This window comes from Pinus tabuliformis, chromosome 7 (assembly GCF_031772625.1).
Source record: "Pinus tabuliformis cultivar Carrire ecotype Pingquan chromosome 7, CPIR1, whole genome shotgun sequence".
In the NCBI taxonomy this organism is placed as follows: Eukaryota; Viridiplantae; Streptophyta; class Pinopsida; order Pinales; family Pinaceae; genus Pinus; species Pinus tabuliformis.
The window spans coordinates 1,871,429,769-1,871,442,437 of record NC_142293.1 but is presented as its reverse complement, the minus strand read 5'-3'; the positions used below and the strand labels follow the sequence as shown (position 1 = coordinate 1,871,442,437).

Sequence of the window (12,669 nt, the reverse complement as noted above, 5' to 3'; positions counted from 1 at the left end):
ATATTCTTAAGTGACTCACTACTGGTTTGAATCCAAACAATGCTTCAAAAGGGGTTTTGAAGCCTAGACATCTAGTAGGACTCCTATTCTTTAAATACACAACAGTGTTAATAGCTTCTGCCCAAAGACCATTTGATAGACCCTTACCTTGAAGCATTCTCCTTGTGCACTCCACAAGAGTTCTATTCTTCCGTTCTGCCACTCCATTCTGCTGTGGAGTGTGGGGCACTGTAAACTATTGCACAATCCCATGATGCTTGTATAAATCCATGAACTCTCCCAACCTGTATTCTCCCCCTTGATCTGAGCGGAGAATTTTTATCCTTTTTCCTGTCTGGTTTTCTACCATGGATTTAAACTCTTTAAAATACTGAAAGGCTTGACTCTTTTTACTCAGAAAGTATATCCATGAAAATCTAGTGCAATCATCTGTAAATAAGAGAAAGTAATATGCTCCTCCTAATGACCTGGTTTGCATAGGTCCATAAATGTTTGTATGCACCAGTTCTAAAATGTCTCTTTCCTTTCTATTGACATGCAAAGGGAACTCTTCTCTATGCATTTTCCCTAATGCACATCCATCACAATCCAGCTTAACATTATGGAAAGCAGGAAGTCCATCAATCATACCTTTTCTCTGAAGTAGGATGAGGTCTTGCAGATTAATATGGAAAAATCTCTGATGCCAGAGATTTTCAGTTGTCGATCCAATTGCAACCATTGCTTGCTGTGGGATACTCTTCACTTCTAGTTTGTACAGGCTCCCCACGCACACTCCTGTTGCAACTGTTTCCATCTGGCTATCCTTAATGACACAGTTAGTCTTAAATAATTGAACTTGCATGTCCTGATCAGTAATCATTGAGACAGAGACCAAATGTTTCTTAATTCTTGGAACATACAATACATTTTTAAGGTGTCTAATGTCACCGCTAGGTAATTTTATAGGAATGTCACCATATCCTTTGATCTCATGTCCACTATCATCTCCTAAATAGATTTTCGACCCACATGAAGTTTCTTCAAGAAATTCAAACCAATCCTTCTTACCAGTCATATGTGAGGATGCACCCGAGTCAACATACCATATGTCGTCCTCATCTCCCTTTGAAGCTGAAAGGGCACAATCGACTATAAATAGTCGAAGTTCATGGCTATGATCCTCTTCTTCCTTAACAAAGTAACCCTTATGTTTTCTCTGTTTGTTTCTTCCTTCGTCTGCCTACCTCTTATAACAATCTTTAATCTGATGTCCAGGTTTTCCACAGTAAAAACATTTTTTGCTGGGAAAATTATTAGCAGACATACCTTTAAACGGTCTCTTCTGAAATGTGTTGACTCCTTTCTGCTGCTGCTGCTGCGGTTGCTGATGCTGCTTCCCTCTATACTGTCTCATTTTTGCCATCAAAGCAAGGTAACTGCTCTGTGATTTCAAATTTTTTCGTCACTCTTCTTCATGTATCAGAATCCCTGTCAACTCTTCAAATGAAGGGACTTTCTCCGTTGCTGACAGCCCTGTGATAAACATCTAGTATTCATCAGTCATTCCGTTCAACGTGATCGTGACCAGATCTGAATCGGAAACTTTCTCTCCGATATCTCCCAATCTGTCCTTCAGGTCTTTGACTCTAGCAATGAATCCAACAGTGGACTCATTCTCCTCCATCTTCAATGCAAACAGCTTGCCTTTGAGTGACAAGACACGGTTTGTATTCTGCGTCTGGTATAGGTTTTTTATCGTCGTCCAAATGTCAGTGGTCGATTTACAGTCTCTAATATGTGGGATAACATTGTCCTTGACGGACATCTTCAATATGACCTTTGCTTTTGTCTCCCTTTTATCCCAATCTTGTTCTTGTGTGGCTGATCCTGATCTCAGCTCATTTCCTATAACGATCGACCACGCATTTGCACTTTCAAGTAAAGTCTGCATCTTGAATTTCCAGTTGGAGAAATTCGATCCATCGAGTTTGCCAGACTCGTGGAGATACGATTCTATACTATTATTCATATTGGATTGATAAAATTTCTGATCCTCTGATGAATAAGTCTATCCAACTGTACACTTTCAGGACACACTAAAAGAAATCACCACATACCAGATCTGAACCTCTGTTTTGTTGAGAAAAAAAAAATTGTATCTTCAATGAGCCACCACCAGGAAAGTCCGATCTGCTGCCACCAAACAGATCCAGAACTCCAATACGCCACCACCGGGAAAATCCGATCTGCTGCCACCGAGTAGATCAGAAACTCCAGTGCGCCACCACCGGGCAACTCCGATCTGTTGCCACCGAACAGATCTGAAATTTCAAAGGGCCACCACCGGGCAAGGCCGATTTGCAAAAAATTACAGATTTTCCAAAGAGAAAGAGGCTGGCGCTTCTCGACGGCGAAATACTCACGCGGAAAACAAAATCGATGCATCTTATGAAATTGGCGCAATTACGGCTTGATTTTCAGTGCCAATAGCACTTTCTGGCACACTGGCGTGACTATCTCTTTCAAAACTGTGCCAAATGGTGCGACTGTTTCTTAATAAACAATGCCAACTCTTCATTCCGCTGAAAAATGGCGCTACTGTTCGCAATGAAACCACGCCAACCCTTTCTTCTGCTCAGAGATGATCAGTCATCTGAGACCTGTGCTTCAGGTGTTACTGCAGTCCACCTGATTCTACGAATGCTTCTATATACTCCACCACCACTATAGTTATGTAATCAATGATACATCCTTAAAAAAGATTAAGGCTGTCCCTACTCTGTGCTCTGATACCAAGATAAAAATCAGACTTGAATTGAAAAAGAAGGAGTTGCAGCTCACAGGTGAGTACTGCACCTGGAGACTGCACTCAAACAAAGAGAACTCTCTCTGTACACTCTACATGCATCAAATGAGCAATTATGTCATTAAGTACATTACTAGAGATCAGGAAGTTGCAACCAAACTCCTAAACTCTAGGAACAAATCCTAAACTAAGGAGATACGTTACAACTTGTGTAACCATTTCTCCATTAATACAAAATAATATTAATTATTTACAACTCCCCCCCTTTATGGAGAAAGGATTATCCTGAACTCCTAGCATCCCTCTAAACAATTCAAACTTTACACGCCCAAGAGGCTTAGTAAAGATATCAGCCATGTTATCACAAGTTTTACAATATTCAACACATATTGGTATCAGAGCAGAGATGTCATATTTCATGAACAGGTTGAAGAAGGAAAGAATGACTCTAACAGTGATTGGCACATTCCATTGATAATGGAAGAAAACAGTGAGGAAGATGAAGAGCAGGAGGAGAAACAAGAAGAAGAAGTATCAGACAATGTAATCAATGATGATGCAAGCCCAGAAAAGGCTGAAATAGACAGAATTGAGGTAAGTCCCCTAACAAGGAGATCAGGTAGGAAGACTCGATTACCTTATAAATTGAAAGACTATGCATTAATGTCAAAGATTTTAAACATTGTAGAACCTGCAAATTATGAGGAAGCAAGTAAATCTGATGCATGGAGGACTGCAATGTATGAGGAAATAGAATCAATAAATAGAAACCATACTTGGGATTTGGTTGAATTGTTTAGATGGATGCTAGGAGTTCAGGATAATCCTTTCTCCATTAAGGGGGGGAGTTGAAAATAATTAATATTATTTTGTATTAATGGAGAAATGGTTATTTTCCTGGGCATAGGAAAATAAATCATTTCTATTAGTGTTAAGTTTGTTTGTCCATCGAGGTGATCTGTGGCAGTATAGTGGAATAGATACGAGCTGCGGAGGAGAGCTGATTGCATAGAGGAGTGCGCGTGGATTGAAGTGTGCCATCTGCGTGAATTGACTGGCAGGCGTAGCACAGATCGGAGGAGTTTGATTTGCTGTGCGCTGAGAGGAGCAGACATTTGGCAAGGGATGCCCTGTTGGCCTCGCTTCAATGATTTCCAGCTGCTTGAGAAGGGACAAGCAGTGGATATTGAAGTGCCAGGAGCTTAATAGAGAAGGGATGATGTGGTTCATAAGAATGTGGTTGTTTTTTCAAGCAGAGATGTCATATTTCATGAATAGGTTGAAGAAGGAAAGAATGACTCTAACAGTGATTGGCACATTCCATTGATAATGGAAGAAAACAATGAGGAAGATGAAGAGCAGGAGGAGAAACAAGAAGAAGAAGTAACAGACAATGTAATCAATGATTATGCAAGCCCAGAAAAGGTTGAAATAGACAGAATTGAGGTAAGTCCCCTACCAAGGAGATCAGGTAGGAAGACTCGATTACCTTCTAAATTGAAAGACTATGCATTAATGTCAAAGATTTTAAACATTGTAGAACCTGCAAATTATGAGGAAGGAAGTAAATCTGATGCATGGAGGACTGCAATGTATGAGGAAATAGAATCAATAAACAGAAACCATACTTGGGATTTGGTTGAATTGTTTAGAGGGATGCTAGGAGTTTAGGATAATCCTTTCTCCATTAAGGGGGGGAGTTGAAAATAATCAATATTATTTTGTATTAATGGAGAAATGGTTATTTTCCCGGGCATAGGAAAATAAATCATTTATATTAGTGTTAAGTTTGTTTGTCCATCGAGGTGATCTGTGGCAGTATAGTGGAATAGATACGAGCTACGGAGGAGAGCTGATTGCGTAGGGGAGTGCGCATGGATTGAAGTGTGCCATCTGCATGAATTGATTGGCGGGCGTAGCACAGATCGGAGGAGTTTGATTTGCTATGCGTTGAGAGGAGCAGACGTTTGGCAAGGGACGCCCTGTTGGCCTCGCTTGAATGATTTCCAGCAGCTTGAGAAGGCACAAGCAGTGGATATTGAAGTGCCAGGAGCTTAATAGAGAAGGGATGGTGTGGTTCATAAGAATGTGGTGGTTTTTGCAAGCAGAGATGTCATATTTCATGAACAGGTTGAAGAAGGAAAGAATGACTCTAATAGTGATTGGCACATTCCATTGCTAATGGAAGAAAATAGTGAGGAAGATGAAGAGCAGGAGGAGAAACAAGAAGAAGAAGTAACAGACAATGTAATCGATGATGATGCAAGCCCAGAAAAGGCTGAAATAGACAGGATTGAGGTAAGTCCCCTACCAAGGAGATCAGGTAGGAAGACTCGATTACCTTCTAAATTGAAAGACTATGCATTAATGTCAAAGATTTTAAACATTGTAGAACCTGCAAATTATGAGGAAGCAAGTAAATCTCATGCATGGAGGACTGCAATGTATGAGGAAATAGAATCAATAAATAGAAACCATACTTGGGATTTGGTTGAATTTCCTGAAGGTAAAACCCCCATAGGATGCAAATGGTTGTATAAACCAAAAATAAATGCAGATGGGAGTATAAAGAAACTTAAAGCTAGACTGGTAGCAAAGGGTTACTCACAGAAAAGGGAATAGATTTCGATGATACCTTTGCCCCTATAGCCAAATTAAACACCATTAGAATGCTAATTTCCTTAGCAACAAACACAAATGGAAGCTACACCAGCTAGATGTTAAGTCTGCATTTCTGAATGGTGACTTGAAGGAAAAAATTTATTTAGTACAGCCTGAAGGTTTTGTGAAAAAGGTGTAGGAACATCTTGTGTGTAAATTGAAAAAGGCACTTTATGGTTTAAAACAGGCACCCAGGTCGTGGTATGAGAAAATTGACTCATTTTTTGTACAACATGGCTTTCATAGGAGCTTGAATGATCCAAATCTGTATACCAAGTTTAATAAACAGAGGCAAATTATTTTGATTTCTTTGTATGTAGATGATATGATCATAACAGGGAATGCTAACAATCTGATCAAAGAAATCAAACAGCAGATGTCACAAGTGTTTGAGATGAAAGATCTCGGAAACCTTCATTATTGCTTGGGATTGGAGGTATGGAAAGACTTTGGACAAACTTTTCTTACTCAAGGGAAGTATGCTAGAAGCTTGCTGGAAAGGTTCAGAATGGCGTAGTGCAGATCAACAACAACACCATTACAGAAGAACTTAAAGTTGAGCAGTGACGACGGTACTAAAGAGGTGGATGCTACCATGTACAGACAACTAGTTGGCAGTTTGATATATCTGACTACAACTAGACCAGATTTGGCATATTATGTTAGTGTGTTGAGCCAGTTCATGTCAAAACCACTCGAAAGTCATTGGGTCGCAGCAAAAAGTGTGTTGAGGTATCTTAGTGGTACTAGTAATTATGGCATTTTGTACACTAACACTTCTGATGTTATTCTAGCAGGTTTTTCAGATTCCAATTGGGCAGGTAACTTGGATGATCGAAGATCTATCATAGGTTACACATTCAGCATTGGATCCAGGGTCATAGCATGGAGCAGCAAAAAGCAGTACTCTGTAGCTCTATCTTCATGTGAAGCTGAGTACCAAGCATTGTGTGCAGCCACAAGTGAAGCTATCTGGTTGAGAAGACTTCTCAACGATGCAGGAGAAGATCAGAAAGAATCAACCATTATCAAAACTGACAACCAGAGTACCATCAAACTTGCATACAATCCAGTCTTTCATGAAAATACCAAGCATATCGATACTCAGGTTCATTTTGTTCGAGAGAAACAACAGCCAAAAGAGATATGTGTTGAATATTGTAAAACTTGTGATAACATGGCTGATATCTTTACCAAGCCTCTTGGGTGTGTAAAGTTTGAATTTGTTTAGAGGGATGCTAGGAGTTCAGGATAATCCTTTCTCCATTAAGGGGTGGAGTTGAAAATAATTAATATTATTTTGTATTAATGGATGCCAGAGATTTTCGGCTGTCGATCCAGCTGCAACCATTGCTTGCTTTGGCATACTCTTTAAATCTAGTCTGTGCAGGCTCCCCACGCGCACTCTTGTTGCAACTGTTTCCATCTGGCTATCCTTAATGACACAGTTAGTCTTAAAGAATTGAACTTGCATGTCCTGATCAGTAATCATTGAGACAGAGACCAAATTTTTCTTAATTCCTGGAACATACAATACATTTTTAAGGTGTCTAATGTCAACGCTAGGTAATTTTACAGGAATGTCACCATATCCTTTGATCTCATGTCCACTATCATCTCCTAAATAGATTTTCGACCCACATGAAGTTTCTTCAAGAAATTCAAACCAATCCTTCTTACCAGTCATATGTGAGGATGTGCTCGAGTCAACATACCATATGTCGTCCTCATCTCCCTTTGAAGCTGAAAGGGCACAATCGACTATAAATAGTCGAAGTTTGTGGCTATGATCCTCTTCTTCCTTAACAAAGTAACCCTTATTAGGATAGAGCGTACATGATGAACATTGGCCACATACTCCACGAATTGCCTCATTGAACTATTGGGAGTCTCCTTTGACAACATTACCACGGAACAGTCCGCTAGATTTCTTTTTCCACACGTGGTCAGTCCAAAACCCATGGAGATGTCGTCCCACCCTTTTATCTTCTTCAACTTTATCGGACGGGTTAGCATGGTGAGAGCATCCTAGGCACCCATCTCCAAATAGAGTCACCCTCTCAGAAAACTCGAAAAGAAGACAGCCAGATTACCTAAGCACGTTACTCCTAGGTCAGGAAAACTTACAACACCTAACACTGTGTCACCTATTTCCTGTCCACAAACAATAGCAGACAGCCATCCCAAGCAACAAACTAATTTGATAATCAACAGCTGCATCATATATCGACTTCCTTGCAAATCTTTGAATAAACCCATTGAACATAAAATTTCCAGACAAGTAGTCTCCTGAACCACACAAACAAAACCTCTGATTACACTCCACTAATTCCACTAATTCATATTATATTGTGTGTGGAAACTTATAAGCAAAATCTGGGCTACAAATGAAGTTTCCTTGGTGATCAATGAGTCACAAACCTTTGGTTCCACATTCTCCTGAAAAAGTACCTTCTTTTCTGTAATGTTTTTATTCCACATTGAATAGGTTTGGGCCCACAGATTACGGTGTTCCAACTAAAACTACTTATGATCTTAAGTAACTTTAATCTTTCGCTTTGCCATGTAGCAAATGAAGACCATATAACTTTTATCTTTGGCTTTACCAAGTAATAACAAATGAAGACAGTGTGTTTTGATGTTGTCATCTCTTTTCTTTTTTCAAAAAACTATTTATATAAAAAATAATTAACTATATATGTCTTTATGATAATATTTATAAATTTTTCATATATATAATATTTTGAAAAAATAATTAATCATATATTAAATTGATATAATATTAAATTTAAAATTATATGTATATCAAAATAAATATCATTTTTTTTTTTTTAATATATAGAGTACGTTTACTATATATATAGAGAGTATGTTATACTCTATATATAGAGAGTATGTTAGACTCTATATATAGAGAGTGATTTTTTTTAATTGTGTTTTAATTTTTATTATATGGTTAATAAAGTAGATTTAAATTTTGATTTTTTTTAATATGTGATATATAGAATTCAAAATAAAAATAAAAATAAAAATAATTTGATTCTTTTTAATAAAGAAAATAGATATAATAAGAATATATATTATATGTGTATTTCAAAATATATTTGATTATAGTTTTAAGTTGCCTTTATTTTATAATAATAAAAATAAAAATGCTATCATAAAAATAGGAGATGTGATATGATAAGAATAATTATTATATATGTACTTAAAGATATATTTAATCATGTTTTTAAATTGTTTTTTATAATATGATTTAAGTTACATATATATATATATATAATCATGGTTTTAAGTTGTCTATTTTATAATAAGTTTTAAGAATTTAAATATTATTGATGAGGGATATATAGTTTTGAATTTTTTTTAACCATATGGTGTATAAGATTAACAATAAAATTTGATTCCATTGCTTTTAGTTAGAACAACTTACACCTATTCTTTTAATAAAAAATTCTACATAATGATCATATATAATACTATACATGATATTTTTAATCATAATTTTAAATTACTATTTTAATTATATTGTTTTAATTTTGTTTTAAATATTATTAATCAGATAAATATAATTGTTTTTATTAACCACATAATATTTAGAATTAACATTAAATATCTCCTTAAAATTGTATTCTATTCCCTTAAATTCAAAAATCATCACAATAAAAAAATTATTATATTCTCTTAGATAAAGAAAGTCTACATAATAAGAATATATTACATTCTCTTAAATTAATAAGAATATATTCCATTCCCCTAAATACAGATAGTTCACATAATAAGAATATATATTATATATGTGTCTGGCATATATTTAATCATAATCTTAAGTTATCTTTTTATATAATCTTAAGTTATCGTTTTATATAATATTTTAAAGTTTTGTTTAAAATATTGTGAGACCAGGCAGTAACTCCTCAAAGCAAAATTGATTTGTATATTTTATTCCTTCAGGTTGGTCTTCATTATATACATGAGGGAGAGACTGTTCACTTCATCTCCCGATGACTGTTCATATTACTTATTTATTTATTTACATTATATTCACCCAATCCTGATGATTAGGTGTCAACATTCCCCCCCCCCCACCCCCCCAAATCTAAAGGGATGTTGGTGAGTCCAAGCATCATTCTGAATCATTAAAGCTTTTCTCTTCCAATCGCTTTGGTGAAGATGTCTGCAATTTGCTCATTAGTGGAACAATGATGGAGATGGATTGTTTTGGCCTCAACATGATGTCGAATCAGATGATATTTAGTATTGATGTGCTTTGTTCGATCATGGAACTTTGGGTTCTTGGCCAACTTTATTGCAGATATATTGTCAATCATGAGTGGAGTTGATTGTACTTGTTTCACCTACAAATCTTCAAGAATTTTCCTGAGCCACACAATTTCTTTTGTTGCTTCAGCTGCTGCCACGTATTCTTCTTCTGTTGTGGAATTTGCTAGAATTGATTGTTTGCGTGATCTCAAGGAGACGGCTCCTGATCCAAGACTCATAGCATATCCTGAAGTAGATACCCCAGTTTCTTTGTCTCCATCGAAGTTTGAATCAGAGTATCCAATCAAGCTGAAGTCATCCACCTGTGTATACTTGATTCCAAAGTCTTGAGTTCCCTTCAAGTACCTTAGAACTCTTTTCGCAACAGACCAATGTCCCTCACAAGGCTTTTGCATAAACCTGGAGAGGATTCCAATAGCAAACAAAATGTCTGGTCTGGTAGTAGTTAGGTAGTTGAGACTTCCTACAAGTTGTCTATACTTTGTTGCATCCTCAAATTCTTTTCCTTCAATAGATGTGATCTTTAAGTTTTGTTCCATTGGAGTAGTAAGGGGATTGCATTTTGTCATGCCAAACATGTTCAACAGATCTCCAATGTATTTCTTTTGAGAAAAAAATATGGACTTTGGATGTTGGGTTACTTCAATACCAAGATAGTAATGAACATAGCCCAAATCAGTCATTTTAAAACTTTTCCCCAATTCCTTCTTTATGGATGCAATGTAGATTTCATTGTTCCCTGTCATCAAAAGATCATCTATATATATCACAAGATATACAACTGTTTTGCCAACTTTCTTGACAAATAAAGTTGCATCATCAAGATCATAATGTTTGAAATTGAGTTTCAGAAGACGCTCAGTCAATTTTTCATACCAGGCTCACGGTGCTTGTTTGAGGCCATACAAAGACTTCAAAAGTTTGCATACTTTATGTTCATGTCCTTTCACAACAAATCCTTCAAGCTGGGGCATAAAAACATTCTCTTTTAGATTTCCATTCAAGAAAGCAGTTTTTACATCCATTTGATGGACTTTCCAATCGTTCTGAGCTGCTAGGGAAAAGAGTGTCCGGATGGTAGCCCATTTTTCCATGGGGGAAAAAGTATCCTCATAATCGACCCCTTCCTTCTGTGCAAAACATTTTGCCACAAACCTAGCTTTGTGCTTGTCAAGTGAGCCATCAACTTTATACTTGTTCTTGTAGACCCACTTGCAGCCAATTGGTTTGGTTCCTAATGGAGGATCAACCAGCTTCCAAGTGCTGTTCTTTATGAGGTCATCATACTCCTTTTGCATCACTTCTTTCCATTCATCATGAGAAGCAGCTTCTTTGAAGGAAGTTGGTTCAAAATCTGTAGACAAGTTCAATTCACAATCATAAGAAACATCCATATGAACAGGTGAATTAGAGTCATCTACATCACCTCCATTTTTCCGGTTTGAATTTCTAGTTCCTGTCTTTCCAACCTCATCAGGATGAACACTTTCAAGTGTCTTTGTCAGCCACTTTGGGGGACCTTTCTCAGATGGTCCAGGCTACTCCATTTATTGAGTTGGGACTGAATCAAGATTGAGTCTCCCAATTCTATCAATCACATCACTTAAAGCATCATCTGTTGTTGGAGTTTCATGTGGGGGAGAGTGTTCTTCAGAAGAAGATTCCACATGTTGATCTAGTATAAGAATCCCCCCTTCAAGATGTGGAATTTGATTATCAAATTCTTTAAATAATTTTGCTTTTGCTAATCTATCCAAGCGATCAAGTTCTCGCTCAACAACATTCTCAGTTTTGGATGATTCAAGAAAAATTACATCTCTAGATACAACAAACTTTTTATTTATTTCATCATAGAGACAGTATGCTTTGGAGGTGTTTGAATACCCTAAGAAGATACATTTACGACTTCTAGCACCAAGTTTGTTTCTATGTACCTTGTGTATCAAGGCATAGTAGGTGGAACCAAAGACCCTAAGATACGTTATCGAAGGAACCATTCCATATCACATTTCATATGGAGTCTTGTTTCTGATAGCATTAGATGGACATCTATTCTTTATATATACAGCACATAGAACATCATCAACCCAAAACATTATCTTTACATTTTTGAAGAAGAGCATGGATCGTACCATATTTAAGATTGTCCTATTCATTCTTTCAGCTACACCATTTTGTTGGGGATTATAAGGTACAGTTGTTTGATGTTTGATCCCATGTTGGTGAAGATAGTTTTCAAATTCATTTGATGTGTATTGTTTTCCATTATCAGTGCAAATAGACCCAATATGAGATTGTGCATCATTTTCAATCCATTTATGAAAGTTCTTGAATGTTTGAAAAGCATTAGATTTGTTCTTCAATAAATAAACCCAACACATTCTGGTGTAGTCATCAATAAATGTCATCATATATTTATTTCCATTTGCAGAAGGAATAGGCATTGGACCACATAAATATGAATGAATGAGTTCAAGTTTTCTATGTGCTCTTGAATGTGAATCATGAAAAGACTATTTGCTATGCTTTCCTAGAATACAAGCATCACATTGCTTAAATTTCCTAGGAATTGTAGGCAAACTAGCAACACCATTTTTCTTCAACAAGCGGAGGCTGTCATAGTTCAAATGTCCAAATCTAGCATGCCATAATAAAATTGATGGAAGTGTACCTTCTTCATAATGAGAATTGTATGAGAAATGTTGTGCACGAGTAGAGGTTCCTTGCAGCTTGAGAAGCCTTTCTTCTTCTATTCCCCTCATGACAAGTGAGTGGTCAGATGCTTTTCTTACCTCAAGCTTGCCATCAAACATATGAATGGAATGACCTTGCTGGCGGATGTGGACCAAGGACAGCAAGTTTCTCTTCAACTGTGGGAGATATAGAACATGGTGTAGAAGAAAGTCTGGAAGACCAGGCAATTTAAGCCTGATTGT

At 36.7% G+C, this 12,669-nt stretch overlaps 1 protein-coding gene across 1 annotated transcript; it reads right to left on the bottom strand.

The window, feature by feature from the left end:
* Positions 1–1,528: 1,528 nt before the first annotated feature.
* LOC149255944 (uncharacterized) lies at positions 1,529–1,933 on the bottom strand. Its single transcript, XM_089455161.1, has one exon. It carries the CDS (start codon positions 1,931–1,933, stop codon positions 1,529–1,531), a length of 405 nt encoding a protein of 134 aa, XP_089311287.1.
* Between the last annotated feature and the right edge of the window lie 10,736 nt (positions 1,934–12,669).